This window comes from Mirounga leonina, unplaced genomic scaffold, assembly GCF_011800145.1.
Source record: "Mirounga leonina isolate KUSES-001 unplaced genomic scaffold, KU_Mleo_1.0 Mir_200, whole genome shotgun sequence".
NCBI classification, from domain to species: Eukaryota; Metazoa; Chordata; class Mammalia; order Carnivora; family Phocidae; genus Mirounga; species Mirounga leonina.
The window spans coordinates 9,887,030-9,909,241 of record NW_023270503.1 but is presented as its reverse complement, the minus strand read 5'-3'; the positions used below and the strand labels follow the sequence as shown (position 1 = coordinate 9,909,241).

At 40.9% G+C, this 22,212-nt stretch overlaps 1 protein-coding gene across 3 annotated transcripts in view; it reads right to left on the bottom strand.

The window, feature by feature from the left end:
* Window positions 1-22,212, bottom strand: part of AP2B1 (adaptor related protein complex 2 subunit beta 1) — a 127,685-nt gene that overhangs the window by 14,363 nt on the left and 91,110 nt on the right. For all 3 annotated transcript variants that reach the window (XM_035026589.1, XM_035026591.1, XM_035026590.1), the window contains 2 exons: window positions 21,066-21,195; window positions 655-739 (listed from right to left, as the gene is read on the bottom strand). In XM_035026589.1, coding sequence (XP_034882480.1) covers window positions 655-739; window positions 21,066-21,195 — 215 coding nt within the window. The remainder of the gene's footprint in view (window positions 1-654; window positions 740-21,065; window positions 21,196-22,212) is intronic.

Genomic DNA, 22,212 nt, shown 5'->3' with positions numbered 1-22,212 from the left:
TCCTTAATTTCATCATATGTAATTACATCTGTCCTGCCTACCCAAAGAGCCACTATAAGAATCAAATCAATTAAGTGCCAATACAATTAATATGTACCAGTATAAGTGAGTTTTATTAGATGGTGGTTTCATAAGTAAGGGAAGAGAGAAACGTCAACAACCACATGGGGATTATTAATGTTTATTACAAATTATTGAATTCTTATTTTGAGACAGCAAGAACTTAGTACAGGGCTGGCTAAGTGCTCAATTTGCATATATTATCTCATCCAGCTTTTACAATAACTATTTCTGCTTTGCAAACGGAGACTCGGAAAAGTTAAGCACCTTGTCACAATCACACAGCGAATACACAGCCAAGGTGAGATTCAAATCCACATCTCCTTGTCACCAAACCACTTACTCTGTGCTGCAGTGACTGGATTATTCAGATAACTGGCAATGTGATATAGAGACCAACAGCAAGGCAAGACCAACTGTGACTCAGGAGAATAAATATGATTAGCAAGTAGTAGATCTTTAAAACAGCCTTACCCCCCTCCCTTTAAAAAAAAAAAAATCTCAAAAGAACTTATACTTCTGGGCTATGCTCTGCCTGACATTCAGAGGAAGGGCAAAGGTATATTTGGCAGAAGGACAGGAGGATGTACTTACCCATTTTGCCATCTTCTACAAAAAGCACATTGAGTGGGATGAGGCAGCTGAAGTAAAAGACATCAATATTGTTTTTCACAGCCACCTGCCAGGAAAGTAACGAGGGAAAATTAGGACATTATAGGAAGCCAGGTAGGAGGGAAAGAGCGGTATGTGTCTAGAAATGTATCACTCTATTTCCTTCCTCTTTTAGACAGTTGCAGGACTCCCCAGATCAAGACCTACCAGCCCATACGCTGCAAAGCACATCCTTACTCATTCCACTGTTGCAGCACTCTGAGAACCTGCAACTCTACCTCTTTCCAGAAGGAGCCCCTGGAGGGATAAACTGAAGGCACAAGTTCTGCACCCAGAATAACCCATTCAGTTATTATTTGTTTCTATGGTTATTAATAGTAGCTCCTGTTACCACTTACTAAGTACTATTAATGATATTACTTCTAGTTCTCATTAATATCCCAAAGTAGGTGTCATTCCCCTCCCATTTTGCAGACGAGGAATGGAAGTTCAGAAAGATTAAGTGACATCCAGGGTCACACTGCTAGTGCACAGAAGAACCAGGATCAAATGCAAATTTGACTCTAAACCTTTATTTCTTCCTCTTTCCAAAGTAAATGGTGCCATACAGCCCCCACCCCCGCCCCAGACACAAGTTTTAAAGTTGTTTCTCTTATAAAATCTTATTTCTTAAGCCCTACAGTTGGAAAAAGCTTGCTGGGTCAACCACTGTTAAATCTGATGACTAGAAGAAGGAAAAGCTGCAAGCGAAGAAATGCATTTTCTCCTCACAATACGAGCTTCTGATTTAGGTAGGCTGCAATTCTACCACGGCCCCTTTAGTTCAGAGCATGCTGTTTGTAGTTCTAAAAAGCTACACTAAGTACTTTTATTCAGGGGTGACACTAATTGGTGTATATACTCAGAAACAGGCAGGTTTCACTGCAGCACATTACAAAAACCACAGACTGTACGAAGGGAAAGGAGGAGGAGGAGAACTGCTCTAAACCACCATCTCCCACTGGTTTCTGTCACTAATAACTCTCCCATCTATGCTCTTGGCATCACTGGAAAACATTTCTCTGGGCAAGTCCTATAATTGGTAACCATGCCTATTTCTTGTTTATTTTGCTCTAAGCAAATAAAGTAAAAAAAGTGCTATCCTCCTGCCCCTTAGGGGCCAATGTCTACACTTCAACAGCATATCTAGTTCTTTATCAAAACTTTGGCTATGGGATCCAAATATGCTTTTTTCAAGTTCTTCCAGTTCTTTTGTGCTTATTATCAACTCATCTCCCCCAGCTTCAATAGTACCTTTATTTCCTCTTTATAACGTGCTTATGTCTACTTGACACCATCTTTCTCTTCTCTCTCTCCCAGAAGAGCCCATCAAATTACTTTCTTTGCAACATGTGCTTTTCAATTACAAATCCCCTAGGAGTTTCTGACCTCTGTCCCATAATCTGATGCCCAAAATGCTGAGACAGCACGATTCTCAAAAAGCTTGAGTCTGGTAAATATAAGCAGAGTGACTAACCCCTGGGAAGAGGTCCTCAAACATCCTTTTAGATGCACTCGAGCACCACTTGGAAAGATTTGTATCAGTTGTGGGCTGCCGGGAAAGAGGTATTCTCTAATTCATCCGGTACTCAGCAATAAGAGAAGAACTCTTACTTCAAATAAGGGCACCAAGAAGATCTTGAGGTAGTGCAAGGCTCTGTAAAGGGTATTTAGAAGGGAAAACTGGGTGGTGTAGGTGAGCCTGTCTGGATTATAGAAAGGTCTTAGGTGAAATGCGAGTGATTATCATTACTATCATCTTTGAATAAAAAGCAGTCTATTTCACAGTGTGCCATTCATTCAAACATTCATTAAGGTTTACTATGTCCCAAGCATTTAAGATACAATGAAGAGTATGGAAAATATCATCTTTGTCCTTCAGGGGATTATATTAGCGATTCTTTTTTTTTGTTTAAGATTTTATTTATTTGAGAGAAAAAGAGCGAGTGAGAGAAGGGGCAGAGGGAGAGAGAGAAAAAGACTCCCCGCTGAGCAGGGAGCCGCCACAGGGCTCTATCCCAGGACCCTGGGATCATGATGCCAAAAGCAGACACTTAACCGACTGAGCCACCCAGGCGCCTCTATACTAGTGGTTCTTAATCAAAGACATATTGAATCACCTGGAGAGATTTTCAAAACAGATGTCAGGGCTTCCTTCCATGTAAATAACAATCTAAATCTGGGACCTGGTGTGTGTATTCTGGAAAAAGTCCCTAGGAAAATCAACCAGATAAGCAATTAATTTAGAACAATGTCAGCTAAGAAATCTGAATAGGCTTGTAAATATCTTGTTCTTTTGAGGGAATCCTTCTTCTAATTGGAGCTCTTTAACAATGGAAAAGACATGAAAAACTCCTCTAGGTGAGTAGTACTAAATCATTCTGCCCTGGGACCCTTTTGACAAACAGAAGTCGTGGACCCTCTTCCTGAAAAACGTTCATGCAACATTTTAACATACAATCAGGGGTTCCAGGACATCCTGAAGACTATCCCTGGACTTCTGCTCTAGAATAATTCTGAGAAGCTGGGACACCCAAATCAGAGGCAGCAGACACAGTGGTTTGGGAACCAGACCAGACCACCTGATTTCAAATTCTGACCCCGGCACACTTACTAGCTGTGTGACTTTGGGCAAGCGGTCCTCAGCTCAGGGTCCTGTCTGCAGATGGAGACAATGCACGAGCTGCTAGGAGAAGAGTAAGTTAACATCTGCAGCAAAGCACTGAGAATGGTGCCTGGCTTACAGAAAGTAATAGAACAAGTGTTTGTGAAAGAAAAATTCCCTCGTTCACCATCTCTTTTACCTATTTATTCAGAATTTTTCATAATAAAAGATAACCATATTAGACGTAAGTGAAAACACTGAAACTCACAGCTCTGTACCTTCTTACATGTTGTTCTATCTGCTTAATATATTCTCCTGAAGCTTCAGCTGTCTGAAAAAGACCTATTTAATCTTAAGATTCAGCTCAAGCTTAAGATTTCTCAGGAAAACTCTAATCCCTCCCCACAGCACCCAGTGCATACACTTCTAGCACAAGATAAAGTAACTGTTTACATCTGCCTCCCCCACAACATAATGAGCTCTGAGTGCAGGGGCTCTCACTTTCACTGGCATCCTAGCAGCATCATAAATATTTGCTGCATGAAATTAAGGGGAAGATGCTGAGCAAATGGAATGAAACACTGGTTTCCCAACCCCTTTTCTACCTCTATTATCATCTGTATGCATAACATAATCCCACTAACATGGCAAATTGGAACTCAACGAGGCAGGGATGACAGATAAAAGCTATTTTTATTTCAAATCACTGAGCTAAAATAACATCTCAATGCTAAGAATAACACAGGTAGTAAATCACAACCCAAATACTAGATTCTCCAAGGATATGCCAATCACTCCTTAGGAGTTTAGGCCAAAAAGAATCAAGGGAAAAACACAGTATGAAGCCAGTTCAATTCTAACCTGGACGGCAGCTCCTCTCAAATAGAACCTTAAAGAGTCAGCCTTAAAGAGTATAATACAGATTGCTTCAGAGTTTTCTTATTTTGAAATTCACCATCCTAACAGTTACAAAATAGAAAGACATAATCCAGACAAGCTGGAGAACTATTTTCCGAGAGCTTTAAAATCAATGCCTAGCTCGCCTATGGGAAATCAATCAGAACATATATACACCAACTGCCTTAGTATCTTCACCTGGATAACTAATATCTCAAAACGAACATGTCCCAAACCAATTTCTTGATCTCCCCTCCCATCCCAAAACAGAACCTCCTGCTGTCTTTCCAAACACAGTAAATAGAATACCACAAATCCTTCTAATAGTCCCCCTGCTTCTGCACCTGTCTCCTCCACCCCCTATAACACTTAGCTTCCCCAGGCTATTCTCAACACAGCAGCCAGAGGGATCTTAAAATGTGGGTCAGCTCATGAATACCTCTCTGCTCAAACCTCCAATGACTTCCCATCTCACTCAGAATAAAACCCAAAGTTACAATTGCCTATAATCTGAAGCCTATTACCTCTCTGGTGTTATGTGCTGTGACTCTCTCCCTGCTAGCTCCATGTCAGCCACGGGGGCCTGCTGTTTTCCCTTGCACATAACAGGTACTCTGCTATCTTGTGGCTTTGTGCATTTGCTGTATCTTCTGTCTGCAATTCTCTCCCTCCAGAAATCTGCATGGCTCATTCCCAGCCTCCTTTAGGGCTTTGCTTAATCAAATATTATCTTTCCACATAGGTCTTCCATGACCAACGTATTTATAAAATCACACCACCCGATCTCTAACTCCAGGGCTGCCTATCCCAGTTTCTGCTTTATTTTTCTCCACTGCCCTCATCTGACATACTATTTTACTTATTCGCTGGTTTATCGCCTGTCCCTGTGTCACACATACCCCACTCCCCAGTAGAATATAAATGCTATGAGAGAAGAGGTTTTTGTCTCTTGTTCACTACTGTATTCTGAGTTTCTAGAACAGTGACTGGTACAGAGCACTCAATAAGAATGCTAACTGTAAAATATACTACTCAAAGTACCTGAAAACCATTTAGGTTCAGACAACATAAACTTGGTCTAAAGTTTCCAAAAGGACAACACTTCCAAGTTTTTTCTAGCGTACCTCCTTAATAGAGGCGGAAAGTATGGACGTATATACTGAGGTGGAAGTAGCAGGAAGGGTCAGGATTGGGGGTATAATATGAAGTAGCCCACCATAAGAACAAAATTTCTTTGAAGTTCCATGCTATTCCATAATGCATCTATATGTTTTAATATGAAAATGTGTTTATCCCTTTACCTTTGAGTAAGACTGATGCTCCAGGAAAAACGTGCCACGTGTATTCTTTGCTTCAAGTAGCTCCTAGCAATGTGTTTAAAAACTGTGGATCATGACCAAGTGATGCTTCTTAAAATTAATACAGTGGGTTGAAACTGGTATAAAAAAATAAAATAGAGGGGCAACCGCGTGGTGTAGTCAGTTAAGCGTCAACTCCTGATTTTGGCTCAAGTCATTGTGATCTCAGGGTTGTAAGATTGAGCCCTGCGTCAGGCTCCACACTCAGTGGGGAGTCTGCTTAAGACTCTCTCTTTCAAAATAAATGAATAAATCTTTAAAAAAAATAAATAAATAAAATGGAAAGTATCATAGTGCATCTCATGAAGAGTTAAGTGATGTTTCCCAAAACTGTTTCAGTTTTATGTGTTGTGTGTGTGTACTGTGTAAAATACATTTCTTCCTGTAAGTTTCCATCAAGAAAGTATAAAAGCCATAATACACACCATGTTAAGGGCAAGCAGTGAAGAAAGGGATTCAATGGGCAAAGGAACAGAATGCACACCTCAGCTTCTGCTTGGAGGATGCCTAAAACAGATCACAGATGGTACCAAAGAGCAGATGACCTAATCCTCTATTCCTCTGCTCCGTCACGTGCAACATGTGGCCATGACAATATGAACTTGCCTCTCAGGGACATCAACAGGAGGAGCAAGTAGAAATGATTATGAGGCACTTGGAAAACACAAGAGCAGGCTATAAATGCTTAATAATAATAATGATTTTTAAAAGTTACTTTCAGTGGCTGCTGGGGAAAGTGCAGCCTGTCAGGTTCAGCCTGTAACCAGCAATTAGTTTCCTTCCATAGTATAGGGAGCCTGCTGCAGTAGCTGCAGCCTCTTTATGGTGCACAGCTGGAGACGAACAGGCTAAATTAATATTCTAACCTTGTCCCAGTGTACTCAGAAGTACTATAAAAAGGTATGAGATGAACGCGGTCTGAACTCTTGTAAGTGCGGCCTCGCACCAGAAAGAACCGCAGGATGGCACTGCCACAGGAAAGACCCAGGCAAATGGCACACGGCTCACCTCTGAGAGTGTATCATCTACTCTTCCATGACGTCACTCGTGACCTTTCCAAGTCTCTGAAGAATAATTTTTTCTTTCATTCCTCCTCTCCATTTAGCTTTTGGAAAGATTATTTGCAGGCTGGTCCAAGCTAGGACCAGGCAGTGACGCCAACCATCTCCAGTTCTCTGAGGAATGATGATTCAGATGTGTTTTAAGCACCACACCACCTAGTCCACAGATCCTCGGGGAATGGCTCTGAGTGACAGGTTTTTAATGGCACACAACTGTGTGATGTATGTCGTCTGAAACTCAAGCAGAAGTAACTCTTTCTGCTAGCTGCTGGAGTTACTAGCTGTAGTTCTACATTCCTGGTCAATGCCAAAAAAGTATCTACCATCTTTAGTATAAACATGGTGTTCCATTTCAAACTCCACTGACCAATAAACTGAGACTTCTCAGAAATTGAAGTTTAAAGGAGAAAAGAAACTACAGTGAAAAATATAGCAGAAATAATCAGGAGACCTGCCACAGAAAGTATCAATTTACTTTCCTTCCGATACTAATTAAATTTTGAACTTGAACAGCATCTTTCTTTAGTTTACTTCCAAGAGGGAGATTCAAACAAGAACCCTCTAGCTATATATTCTTTCTTACTCCACCCAACAAATGAGATGGGATTACCTGGCCACTGAGCAGCCCTCAGACAGTAACAACCTGGTGCGTATCACAGAGAAAAGCCATACTTGCTTACCCTCAGAAGGTTAGGACCTTCTCATTGCTAAGAGTGCGTGGACAGTGGAACTCCTTACAGGGAAAATGTGACAGGTTCCCCATCTCCTGCTAAAAGCAGTGGCGCCGTGTCTCTAATTCCCTCTTGGGCAACAACATGCACTCCAGCATTTGAAGGTTCTGTGTTCAAATAGCTCTTAGAAGGGAAAGGAAAGCTCTGAACAGACCCGAGATGAGCTCTTAAACTGTAAATCCTCTAGTAGCATATGTAATTACGGGGCTTTAGAACCGCAGTGAGATCCTAAGAGCCAAGCTCTCTTAGGAGGCCCTGTTTTGAAAGGAGGTGAAAAGAAACCAAAATAACCAGGACTCCTCCTGTGGTCCCCATCCCGTCAGGAGATCTGCTTAATCTCAATCTCAAAAAACTCCCAAAGAGTTTACACCACGAATTAGAACAGATTAGAACGCAGGCCAACTTAAATCTCCAGAACACCAAAGAGAAGATGAAGATTGTAAAGTGGTATGGATAGATGGTGGTTTAAAAGACTCTTGGATTAAACTGCCAAGATCTCGTATGGGCAGGGGTAAATCAGAATGACGACTGTCCACTGGAAGACCCCCAGGCGAAGCAGCAGCGGCGGCGTTAGACCTACTGGAATCAAACTGTGTAATTCTTTTGAAACTTAAACCAGACGCTCAAGTACTGCTTTAAAAAAGAAACCCCTCTCCTTCGAAGCCATTTGGAAACAAGGTGGATAGGTCACAACGTTCACACAAGACGACATGTGGAGGCAGAAAAAGCAGCCTACCCGTGGCAGTCACTCAAGCCACAAGCACCGCAGGTTGGGCCGAAAGCACAGCGCCAGCTTCATGACAGCTCACGCCATAGTGGATGTCAGCCTAGAGGGGTCTCGCCCTTTTACTCCTTATCTCTGAATTTATAAACAATCACACCCATTCCTACCAAAGTAAACTCTTCTGATAGCAAGTGAAAAAATTCCGGAATTGGGAAGTGCTAGACCATTAACTTTTAAAATTTTCTTTACCGTTCTCTTTCCCTTTAAAGGCAAAAGTTAGACTGTTCTGAGTATCTGAAAAAATTGTTTTCTAGCAAAGAATGGAGCAAAAAATACAATGAATATCTACTGGCAAAAGACAACCTTTTTTGCTCTTCCTATTAAAATTTGTCTCCCTGTAGCTTTGTGTCTATCAGGATTATGAAAAAGGCTTCTTTCTAGTCTCACAGTAAAAAGGAATTGTTCAGCTCTAATTCCTATAGGCATCCAAATGATTTTGGTTTTCTCTGAGGCCCTAAGACACTTATAGAGCACCCTTTAGCTTCCAAATTCACTCTGAAAATATCATCCAAGATAGTCTTAGGCAATTAGGATAGCAGTTTAATAAATAGTTGCATGGTGGTAATTTGTTTTATTTAAAGTGGCACATAGACATAGGTTAGCAACAGAAAAAATTCTCCAAATATTAGAACAGTAACATATTCTATTTTCCTAGTTATCTCCAATGTTGGAATTAGGGTCCATTAATGTGCTGTGCTCCTGCCCCTTCAAATACTGATGAACAGAGTAAAGAGGCAACAGACTCTGTTTGCTTTGCCCACTTGAGAGAAAATGAATTTGAACTTGTAGTCCCTGATCAGAGTAAAACTGGGACTGAGGGGGACCTGGCTGGCTCAGTTGGTGGAGCATGTGACTCCTGATCTCAGGGTTTTAATTCAAGCCCCATGTTGGATGTAGAAATCACTTAAAAATATATATATATTTTTAAAGATTTTATTTATTTATCTGACAGAGAGAAACACAGAGAGAGAGGGAACACAGGCAGGGGGAGTGGGAGAGGGAGAAGCAGGCTTCCCGCTGAGCAGGGAGCCCGATGTGGGACTCGATCCCAGCACTCTGGGATCATGACCTGAGCCGAAGGCAGCCGCGTAACGACTGAGCCACCCAGGTGCCCTAAAAATAAAATCTTAAAAAAAAAAAAAAAAGGGACCAGGGCCAGACCCACTCAGGTAAAAGGAAAATAAAATCTTAAAAAAAAAAAAAAAATTGGGACCAGGGCCAGACCCACCCAGGTAAAAGGGCATTAAATCAGAGTCAGGGGTAGGCTATAAGGCCACTGCAAAACAACAGGCAGAGACAGTGTCTGGGGATACTCTGCTTGCTAAGATGAGGAGATGGCCTTGCTGAGTTTGGTTCAAGAACCACATGCATCTGATATTTGTAAACACTTCCTTAAATGAAAACAAAAAGTTCATTCAACACCAAATATTTAAGTACTGTGTGCCAGACACTGTTATTGTTCCGGGCACTGGGAGATAATACCAGTGCAGAAAAAACCCAGAGAGACAAAAACTGCTGCCCTTTTAGTTTGCATTCTAGTGGGAGAGGAGGTGGAGGTGATAATGAATAAGCACATTAAACAGTATTTAACATGGATAAGTGCTCTGGGGAAAAATAAGGGTAAGGGAGGGTCAAGAATACTGGGAGCAGACAGAGGAAGACTTGTTAAAAAGGTACTATTTTAGCAAAGGCCTAAAGGAGGTAAGTAAGTCATGCAGATATGCAGATTGGGAAAAGGAACATTCCAGACATGGGAAACAGCAAATTCAGCAAATTCTGAGGGTCAGCCTGGGAGCCAGTGTGGCCACAGTGGAGTAGGAAAGGTGGGCCAGATGCAATCAATGAGGAAAGGCACGGCTAGATCACAAAGGGCCCTACAGACCACTGCTGGGATTTTGGCTTTTCCAATTAGAAAAAAGTATCAGTGCAAGTTCTTCCACATTGGTGGGACTCTAACAGGGCAGTGATATAGCAAAAATTAAGCAGTCATCATAACTCTGATAGAACCATGCCTATGTGGACAGGGTCACTGGAGAGGGCAGCTGTGTGCCTCATAAGGAACCTGGGTCAACTCACTGATATGAGGAATTCTTAATCTAAGGAAACAAACTGAGGGTTGCTGGAGTGGGGGATGGGGTGGGAGGGATGGGGTGGCTGGGTGATAGACACTGGGGAGGGTATGTGCTATGGTGAGCGCTGTGAATCGTGCAAGACTGTTGAATCACAGATCTGTACCTCTGAAACAAATAATGCAATATATGTTAAGAAAAAAAAAAAACAAGAAGAAGATACCAGGAGGGGAAGAATGAAGGGGGGGAAATCGGAGGGGGGGGGATGAACCATGAGAGATGATGGACTCTGAAAAACAAACTGAGGGTTCTAGAGGGGAGGGGGGTGGGAGGATGGGTTAGCCTGGTGATGGGTATTAAAGAGGGCACGTTCTGCATGGAGCATTGGGTGTTATGCACAAACAATGAATCATGGGACACTACATCAAAAACTAATGATGTAATGTATGGTGATTAACGTAACAATAAAAAAGTGGGGGGGAAAAAAAGGAACCTGGGTCAAGGGAAAATAATGCTAAGATCCACTGCATCTGTTCCTGCTTCAAGTAGCTCCCACATTTTTAAGAAGTTTTAGATGTCAGGCAAAAGAAATCAGCAACTTTTTTTTTAAGATTTCTTATTTATTTATTAGAGAGAGAGAGAGAAAGCAAGAGCAAGCAGGCACAGGGAGAAGCAGATTCCACTCTGAGTAAGGAGCCCGATGTGGGACTCGATCCCAGGACCCTGGGATCACGACCTGAGCTGAAGACAGACGCTTAACCAACTGAGCCACCCAGGTGTCCCAAAATAAATCAGAAACTTACAGCAAATGTAAATGTGATCTCTTTCTGCCAATATAGAACCCACCTGCCATACTATCTTGACCAATCTGGTTACTATCCAGAAACCTCTATTGCAAACCCCAAATTCTCTCTTCCTCCAGCAGCCTACAACAGAATGACTCTATCCAGTTTCAGTTGCCAAAAACAGCCAGCAATATTTTCATAGGCCTTTCAGACTGCCTGATAGTTCCCTAAACCCTATGGTCTCACCTTAAACAGGTTCTGCCAGATCTATATAGGCTCTAAACCTAAAGGCACCATTTTCTCTCTCTTTGCCTTGAGAGATCTGGCTGATGTGCCCTTGGTTGCAGCTGCCGCCTCTCAGAATACTATTTGCTGTGATGGCATGAACTGTTTGCTATGTAGGGCTTACTGTTAAACTTAAAAATAAATTTAACACATACTGTACCGAATCACAAAACAGTGAAGACAGGACTAGTAAACTACCAGTTAAAGTGACTAGATAATCCACACCCCAGTCTGGTATGTCGTAAGACAGAAGACCCAATGGAAATTCACAGACCTCAATAATGAGAGAGAATGAACATACTCATTTTTAAATCCTAGGCTAAAAGTGATCTAGAACCTAAACTAGGTTCTAGGTAATCAACATACAGTCTCAGATTAGTTAGCAGCAAATCAGAAATCAAACGGGTTCACAGGTGTGCCCATGCTCTGCCCCACTGTATTATCAAACCTTAACGCGGACAAAAGGAGGGCAGACAGGTTCCAAGATGCCTGGACAAACAGGCAGAACACCACGTGCAGATGTCAGCTCTGACTAGTTTTACTGGAGCAACAGATCAGACATAGAAGGGACAGAAATCATTCTCAGGAGCATGAGCCATGGAATTGAGAAGTTTTGTGCTTTCAGCCTTCCGACTCCTTCAATGGCTCCTGGAAAGGAACACTGTTACCCCACCAAGGACCACCATTTATTCACACACTTCTGAAAAATAATATTTTCCTTCGTCTCCAACTGTAACTGATTCTAAGTACATTTACCAGTGTCTCTATTTCTAACCACCTTTTCTACTTAAAATTAGAACAATAAAACTGGCATCTATTTGCAGTGCACACAAATAAATGTCCTTCCATAAATTTAGGCATTCCTGAAGTGGACTGAAAGAGAAAATGAATTTAGACTGAATATATTTTCATTACAGGCCCACCTAACTGATTTTCAGGCCCTATGAACCTTGATTCAGAGAGAAACTTGTTCTATAAAACCACAAGCTATAGAACTAGGATCTACACATAGAATTTAAAGGAAGACATATTTTAGTTCAATATAAATAACTTTTAACAGTTTCAAGATGAATGGGCCATTTTAGGGTAGTAAATCATTAGTAGTATTCATGTAGATGTTGAGATGCCATCACTGCTAATATAGGGTAAACTCGATCAGAAATAGGGCTTGGGGCTGGGTGGCTCAGTCGGTTAAGCGTCTGACTCTTCGTTTCAGCTCAGGTCATGATCTCAGGATTGTGAGATGGAGCCCCTCAGTGGGCTCTGCAGCTCAGCACAGAGTCTGCTTGAGATTCTCTCCCTCTCCCTCTCCTTTTGCCCCTTCCCCCTCTTGCTCTCTCTAATAAATAAATCTTAAAAAAAAAAAAAAGAAATAGAGCTTGAAAGTTTTATTTTCAAGGTGTATGGACCTCAATACCATGAAGCCTCTGCATAACTCCTACATAAAAATTGTGAATAAAGCAAATTCTTTTATCTCACTGAACATGATGCTACAGCAAAATATGAGTGTAAATAGGAATGAGGGCAGGATATGGCTCTCAAGTGGGCTTCAATCCAGCTAAGAAAAATCCCAGTGAGCTCTCTCTAATTCCAGCTCATGATGTAGTGTAAAGCTTTAAGGCTTTGCATAAAGATTATCAGCCATAATGAGAACACAGGGACTAGAAAGAGGTACCTACTTTTTATTCAGAATTCAAAGTCCCCTACTGCATAAAGATCACATGGTTACATCTACTTTCCAATTATTTATCAAATCAAAACCACAAAACTGATTCCATTTCTCATCATCGACTCCTAACTTACCATCACGATATAAAGACGGCTGGGATTTTAACAGATGAAAGCCCACAAATCACTTTTATTATCACTTTAGAACTACTGTGTGAAATTCATTATTTGCTCAAGATTTGCAGCTTGGGCCTCTGTTACTTGAGGAATCTGATCTCAGAGACGCTTTTTTTTTTTTTTTTTTTTTTTTTAATGAGGAACTAGGTCCCAAGCTTGGGGTGTTTTGAGAACTGAATTCTGGATTTCAGGAACAACTGTGTGCTGCCATTGACGCCAGATTTACAATCCACTGGACCACCTCTGCTTTCTTGTCTACTGCTTACGGGTGGTTATTCAAACGGGGTAGCTGCCATTAATAGATCTATCCTAAAAGAGAGTCTCAGAAGCCGGCAGCTGACTGAAAGACAAAAGATACTGCTTAGTAGAATCCTGATCACCTTAATAAAAAGGATGAGGAGTGTTCTGAACAGGGATAACCTAGTAAAAAGCAGTATGTAGTATATAAGATACTCTAACTTCTCAGATAAGACATGAAAAGTACATCAGATTTGGAGCAGCAATCACAGAAAGTAACTTTCTCTTTCTTTGGTAGTAACATGTTTTCATGCTCATAACCACGCCTCCATGACCTACATATTGCTGATGGAATATTTCAGGTTCTGTCCTGTCTACAGGGGTTATTTCAGCACTGGATCTATCTGTCCAGCCTGGGAATCTCTTATAGTTCCCATAAAATCCACCACCTCAAGGACTCCACAGCTATTCAAGCAGCATGCAGTCCCATAAGAGCAATCAGAGTGCACAGTCCTCAGCTGTGGATCCTGGAAGACCAAAGGAGGTTTTTAACACTGAACTTGTTTGGCCTGCACAACAGTCAAGAAAACTCAGCAAATGCCAATCTGGTTAGCTTCATCTGATGGAAGCTGCTGAAAAGGTCTTCCATTTGGAAGCATTTATCAGTTTTTCTGGTATAATAGCTACAGCTGTGGGCTTTCTGAGTGTGAACTGACATATGTAAGCCATGAAATATCAGGGACAGGCACCATCTGCAACTGATTGTCTCACAGGCTGGGACTCAAATGTAGGAGTAGCAAGGGACAGAATTTTCTCAAGGCCATACACTGGCAAAAAAAAAAAGGTTTTTGGCTAAGATCTTAAAGGTATGAATAAATAGGACTGTAAGACTGTGTTCTTTGCAGCTGGGATCTTCAGCACTTTCTGCCCTAATCATTCAAAGGTTGAAATGAAAGAAGTTGTTTTAGAAGAGACCTTCAAAGAAAAAAACCGAGACGTTTTCGCTAATATTCATCCTCCTATCAAACAATACTTATGTGATCGATAAGAAACACCATATACAGGAAAAACCCAATTCTTTATCCATAGGTTTACCTCTAAGGCTCCCAATTATAGAAGGAAGAATTTTTTTTTTTTTCAAGATTTTATTTATTTATTTGACAGAGAGAGACACAGCGAGAGAGGGAACACAAGCAGGGGGAATAGGAGAGGGAGAAGCAGGCTTCCCGCGGAGCAGGGAGCCTGATGCAGGGCTCGATCCCAGGACCCTGGGATCATGACCTGAGCCGAAGGCAGACGCTTAACGACTGAGCCACCCAGGCGCCCCTAGAAGGAAGAATTTTTATAAAGGTGCTATCAGACTTTCAGGTAAAGATAGTAGACTGAAAATCACAAGGAAAATTTCTTTCTCCTGAAACAATTTCTGCCATAATTAAAGAAAAAAAAATTTAAAGGTATAAATTACAAAGATAGGGAAGGGAAAAAAATACAATAGCAACAAAATCTTGGTGTCTGTAAAAGACATGGATCAGCAGCAACACCACCATAATTCTCAAAAGCTCAGGACTGGCAGCACGTCTGGAACTGTATGGAGGGGAAATGTAGGGAGGGAGTGTCAAAAGAAAAAGGATTAAGGTGCTGTTGGAGTCCCAAATCCCCACCACCACTCTATGCTACCTTAGCCCCTCAGCAAAAAAAGTGAAGATTAATTTTTTTAGAGGATAAAATACATGATACTTTGAAGGGGATGCCAGGCATGGCTGAGGGGTGGTGGATTCAGTGAATTTATGCATAATGAATGCTGAGACTCTCCAGCCATCTTTCCCAATTTAGCTGCCAAAAAGTTGGCAGAAAGCCTTTATATTCTAGACAAGAGAGTCAAAGATAATTTTTGGAAGAATTAAGCCAGCCCAAGAAGACAGACGTGAGAGTACTGACACAGAGTATTCCAGCTGCCCTCAGTGATGAGTAAACTGGAGCTCTGGTCCTGGGTCTCATGGTTTAGAAAGCCACACTCTGATCCTCCTCTGGCCTCCCTGCAACTCATGGACAGAAGAATCATCAGGACCAAAGAGAGATGCCCAGATAGAACACACAGAATCTACTGGCAGACAGACCCAATGCCGTTTTCAGGGCCTGCTGCAGATATTGAAATTTTACAGATGAAATGGTATGTCTGAGATTTGCCTCAAAATATTATGGAGTAGGGCTGTGGACAGGGGTATAGATGAAACAATATTAACTACAGATAATCACTGAAGCTCAACGATGGGTATGGAATACAGGGACTCATTACACTATTCTATTTACTTTTGTAATGTTAAGAATTTTCCATAAAAAGTTTTTAGAAAGTAAAGCAAAAGGAGAAAGAGATGGAAAATAAGAGGGAAAAACAGGGATTGGCTCAGAAGGGTCAACATCCAAATGAAAAGACTTCTAATAAGAGAAATAGAAAATAAAGGGAGATCTACAAAGTTAAAAAAAAAAAAAAAAATTCCCAGAACCAAGGGCTACAAGCTTCCACTATGAAAAGCCCAATGAGTCACCTAGTACAATGGGTGATAAGGGACTGATACCTCTAGAGGCACATCATGTGAAATTTCAGAACATGAGGGATAAAGAAAGGATCTTATAAGCTTTAAATGAGAAAGAACACAGCGCAAAAAAAAAAAAAAAAATCAAGAATCAGAATAGCATCAGACTAGAAGCAAAATGATTTCCAACCTAGATATACAGGAACTGTCAGAAAGTATGAAGAAGACATTTTAAAACATGTGAAACTTCAAAAACTTTATTCTCTACATACCCATTCTCAGGAAGCTACCGGAGGATGTTTTTCATCAAAATGAGGAAGTAATCAAAGAACCATATAATAGGAGACCCAATATACAAGAGAGAAGGCAATGAACCACAGAGTGATGATGAAGGGAGATCCCAGGATGACAGCCATCTTTCACACATAAGAAAATCAGTCCAGAATAGAGCAGGTCAAAAGACTCCAGAGGGGACTTCAAGAAAGTGAAAGTGATAGACCTTTTTGAAGGGTCTGATCTCATGGGAAGTTGGGACTGAATTATGGTTAAAAACACAAAAAAATTAAGCAAACAAGAAGAGACAGGTATTAACAGGTAAGTATCCAACTACTTACAAAAAGTTTTATGGAGAAAAAGATAATTACACTTCATAGCTCAGCTTTGAAGTATAGTCCTAATAATGTAAACATTGGGGGTGCCTGGGTGGCTCAGTCTGTTAAGTGTCTGACTCTTGGTTTTGGCTTGGGTCATGATCTCAGGATCATGGGATTGAGCCCCAAGTGGTGAGCAGGGAGTCTGCTTGTCCCTCTCCCTCTGCTCCCCACCTCGCCCCTCAAATAAATAAGTAAAATCTTTAAAAAAAAAAATAACCTAAACACTGAACTCTGATTAAAGCAAATTCTGAGCTAGCTCTGTCAGGAAAACAGGAGGATAGGACATAGGCATGAAGAGGACATCAGTGAGTGCAGAAAGATGTTAAAGAACACCTAAAATGGAAAAATCCAGAAGTCACAATACAAGCATTTTACTCAGAGAGGTAAATGCAAAAAGTCTCAACTGCAAGAAGCAAGAGAGATTGACTATGGAAAGAGAAAACTGGGGCCATGCTGGGGAGAAAAGGCTGGGGGACTCGGTTGTTCTGAACTAACTATACAACTAGTTGACTCTTTAAATTTTTTTTAGGAACGCCTGGGTAGCTCAGTTGTTAAGCGTCTGCCTTCGGCTCAGGTCATCCCAGGGTCCTGAAATTGATTCCCACAGGGGGCTCCTTGCTCAGCTGGGAGCCTGCTTCTCCCTCTGCCTGCTCTGCCTGCTGCTTGTGCTCTCTCCCTCTCTCTCTCTGATAAATAAATAAAATCTTCTAAAATAATTGTTTTTAGGGGCGCCTGGGTGGCTCAGTTGGTTAAGCGACTGCCTTCGGCTCAGGTCATGATCCTGGAGTCCCGGGATCGAGTCCTGCATCGGGCTCCCTGCTCGGCAGAGAGTCTGCTTCTCCCTCTGACCCTCCTCCCTCTCATGCTCTCTGTCTCTCATTTTCTCTCTCTCAAATAAATAAATAAAATCTTTAAAAAAAATAAAATAAAATAAAATAATTGTTTTTAAAACCCTGGACAAAATTAAAACCAACGATCTCATAAGGTTTTATAGCCCTGTGAGAAAGGAAGCCAAGCAGCAGTGAGAACTCTACAGCATCTGCGCAAAGCCCAGGATGAACACCTGTTCTGTCATAAGTCTACTGTCTTTTCGCAGACACTGACTTGAAGAAGCAGTCACTCGCCAGGTGTCAAGTTTGAAGAAGTATATTGGGAAAATGTTTCTAAGCAACTAACAGAGATGAAGGGTATCAGAGGTCAAGGATATCAGAGTCAGAGAGACTCATTTAGAAGTAATTCATTTAGACATTTGTTAATGTTTTTGTTTTATTTAAACAGAGGGAATTCTCTTTTTAAAAGAATATAATTGTATGCTATAAATAAATTTAAGAGAAGATCCCACCAGAGGCAAGCTAAACTCTTATTTATAAATTGGATTCGCAAAGGCTTTAACAACCAACATCGGTACGGTAGGAGACATTTTCTAGGCTCACATCTTTACTAGGTATTTAATTCTTGTCTCTAAGGCAGACTATATTTTACATTTTAAGAGAGAACAGTGTCTTTTTAACCTTTCAATAGTGTTTCAGACAGACTATGAGCCAGTAAGTTGTTTACTGAGCACTGTAATGAAACGTTTTTGTATTAAGTGCTACACGACAGTTCTGGCAGCTGGGTTTATTTGTCCTATATGTTGATATGAAATTAGCCAAAATAGTTTAACCCATACTGCCTTCAAAATTTCTTTTCCTCAAACTCCAAACATTTTTTTTTCTTTCCTGATTTTATGGTCTGAAGTAGAAAAGCACTAATTTTCCCATGTGAGTTCTTGAATTCAAACACTATGCAAATATAATGTTTAAATGCCAATCAATCTTTACCTGGCTTTATCTGGATCTTTATGATCTAAGCTTGTTGGAGTTAATATTTGATTCTTTTTGTTTATACTGGGACAAGGGCAGAATGGAAGGTGAAATCTAAAGTAAACCACCCACCTTAAGCTAGCCATTACTTTCAACTAGCACCAGCAGACATTAAATAGAGCTGCTCATAGTGGGGGGGAAAAAGTGTTTCTCCTTTAAGTTTTTGCTTATCTTCTCCACTGGGAAATGTCAATTAATGAGAAAATCACCATAATTATGACATCCTTGACAGAAGATATAAAATTTTTAAAAGTCTGCTTCTTCTAACTTCAGGTTTGCAAAAACAAAAATTTACTAGTCCTAATCAGTACTTTTGAGGGAAGGAGTTGGACTAAGATTCAACTACTCTTATGAGGGTTCCTTGTTCGGGATGTTCATTTCACTGAATGAGAAATGGAAATACAAACAGGACGGTAAACTGACATTCATTTCTTTATTATCTCCTTTTTGTTTTAAAAGCAGAAAAATTTGCCCTGGTTTCTGTGACCCAAATTCCTTTTCCTACTTCTACAGTAAAGCATTCTTGCAGTCATGCTGACTGTCCTCAAATACTGTGCTAGAGGCTCTATGGGCCAACAGGAGGTTAGATTTCCATGAAAAAGGAGCAGGTGTAGATTTGGGTTAGTTCCTTACTTCAGGATTCTGTGCTGGAAAAGCCCCTTAACACACTGCTCGCATCATAGTAACAGCCAATTCCATCTGCACAGTAATCCTTGTTTTGTTCTTCTAGTCTGAGCCAAGTTCTTTCATGACTCACTCGTCTTTGCTCCAAATCATTATACCCTTTGCAGAGAAAGAGGCATCCACTAACTGTGGCAACAAGGTAGTGAACTGGTGAACAGGCCTGGTGTGCTGGTATTTAAACTACCAAAGAACATTAATCTTAACTCCAAGTAATTGTACTGGTGATGTCTCACCATCAGTACTAGGATTCACACTGGTATTTTCCAGATGATTGAGCAATGGTATCCCACCTGTCTTGACTGGAAAGTAGAAGGTTGATATTTTTCTTTAATCATTTTAAACATATTTTATATTTTTAGTCTCATTCAGACTATTCATTTCAAGTTCTTGGTGGAAGGGGAGTCCTCATCCTCTGTCTGCTGTGTCTTCTGTCTTTCATAGTATACATTTCCCTCTTTTTATGGTTCAAATTGTGAGCTTTCTTTCTTTCTTTTTTAAAAAAGACTATTTATTTGAGAGAGAGAGAGCACACACAGTGGGGCAGAGGGGCAGAGGGAGAGGGAGAAGCAGGCTTCCCGCCGAGCAGGGAGCCCAATGAGGGACTCGATCCCAGGACCCTGGGATCATGACCTGAGCGGAAGGCAGATGCTCAACCGACTGTGCCTCCCAGGCGCCGCCCCTGTGAGCTCGCTTTGAAAAGAGATTTTCTTTTCAGCTGGGAGTCCTGATGGCTCTGTCAGCTTAGAGCTGTTGCAAAATGACTGCTTTGCATTTGCTTCTTCCAGGTACCCTGGGTTTCACCAGTCCTGGACCAATTTTACATTAATTTATTGGTTTGGAGAACATTGTACCTAAGTTTGGGCTATATGCCCATATATTATGCCATGTATGGCAAAATATTGGGTCCTGGATTTGTCATAAGAGGGCATGCAGAATGCTGGTCAGAGAGAAACTTTTCCATCACCTGCCTTACTGTAAACAGTTTTCCCAGTTTCCCGTCCACTGAGGGAGTTACCCTTCCAGGGTATTAGCTTTGTGCAGAGATCACTTACAGTTCCCAATCTCAGATGGACCCAGGGCTGTCTCTCTTGTTCTTGTGAGCATTTAAAAACCCACAACATCGAGGGCTTATATCTGTATTAATAACCCTTTGATACTGCTATTCTTGAGCTTATAAGCTTACTAGTCTGCCCTCATGTTGCTTGAACCCCAGAAGGCTTATATTTCAAAGAGAAATTCAAAACAGATGAAAACTGAATGAAACTCTCAGCTAGTACTTAAGCATTCTAAAAAATTCAGTATTTTCAAGATCGAGAGGCTCTTGTAGACCTGATAAAGTTCTGAGCTCCTCTAAGACACTGCTACTTATCATAGTTATGTGCTAATAGGGGGCCTTTAAATCCAAATAACTCTATTTGTGGTTTTGTGTTCAAAGATAACCTCTACATAAATCTATTCTCATATAAATGACAAATTCACTACAAAAGTCTTTTAGAAAAAAGGTTTATAAATAAGATCTTTAAAAGTTTCTAAATGTTTGTTGAGTAAAAGAATGAGTAACTTCCTGTGTTACTCATTCTTTTACTCATTGGTGCCTGGTGCCAGCTAGGCACCAATATGACCTTTTTTTTTTTTTTTAAAGGGGCGGGCACCTGGGTGGCTCAGTCGGTTAAGCAAACGACTCTTGATTTCATCTAAGGTCATGATCTCAGGGTCATGATACTGAGCCCTGAGTTGGGCTCTGCACTGGATATGCAGCCTGCTTAAGATTCTCTCTCTCCCTCTGCCCCTCCCCTGTGCTCTCTAAATAAATGGATAAACAAACTCTTCTCCATAGTTATTTCAAATCTGAATACTCCATGACCAAATCTTAATATGAGGAAGAGAGTGGTTGTTTTATACATAAATGAAATAAAATCAGAAAGGTATCAAGTTGCACCCCTTGAGTAAAGTAAAACTCTAACCTGCAGGTTATTCAGAGGTTCCATCTTCATGACTGGGCCCAAGGTGTTGAGAGGCAGGGAGACATCAATGCTCTGGTTTGGCATGAGCGGTGTATGGATGGCCAGAGGAGTGCTGGGGATGACACCAAAGCTATGAAAAAGGATGAAAAAATTCCAGAGGTTAATCAGGAGGCAAGATTTAGCCACATCTCTGGGTTTCAATGGCTCTCTACTCCATTTGAACATAATTTTTAATAAAATTAAATGGAAGAAACAATGGAACCAAGATGCTTAATTCTAATTTGCTGTAAACTGATTACAATATAACCTGTTTCCCATTAAATGGATTTGAGGAAGGAGAAAACATTCATAAGCACAGAATTGCTTTGCTAGTTTCTTATGTTTCACACCACTAGAGGGCCAGATTTAATAAGTTTCTTTCTCTCTCTTTTTAAAAATATCTTTCCTTAGAAAATCCTTGGGAGAAAGAAGACTTAAGAATACACACCCTAGGGACACCTGGGTGGCTCAGTTGTTAAACATCTGCCTTCAACTCAGGTCACGATCTCAGGGTCCTGGGATCGAGCCCCGCATCAGGCTCCTGCTCAGCAGGAAGCCTGCTTCTCCCTCTCCCACTCCCCCTGCTTGTGTTCCCTCTCTTGCTGTCTCTCTCTGTATCAAATAAATAAAATCTTTAAAAAAAGAAAAAAAGAATACACACCCTATAAAGTACAATAAATTGACATTATTTCACTAGCTTGATAACCTGCCTTAGTAATCCAGAAGATTACTTACTGGTAATTCTAATTTTCTTTTTGTTTACCTATGCAAGACACAATCACTAGAAAAGAGACAGTGAAAGTAAAGCAAAATTGATTGGCTTAGACATTCCAAACGACTAGGACCAGCTGGTCACTTTCTAAGCCTGAGGCACAGAGTGTGTACCCACCAGTTTGACTTCACAGAGAAGCCTGTCTAATAACAATACAAGAATAGTAAAGAGATGGGAAAAACCTGAGTCTGGAGTTACATAAATAACAAATACATATGAAAGCAGACGTGTTTTGTTTTTGCATTTTTTTTTTCAGAGTGCACACTAGAGAAAGTGAGCATACGCCCAAGCAGGGAGGGTGGGAGGGGCAGAAGGAGAGAGAGAATCTTAAGCAGG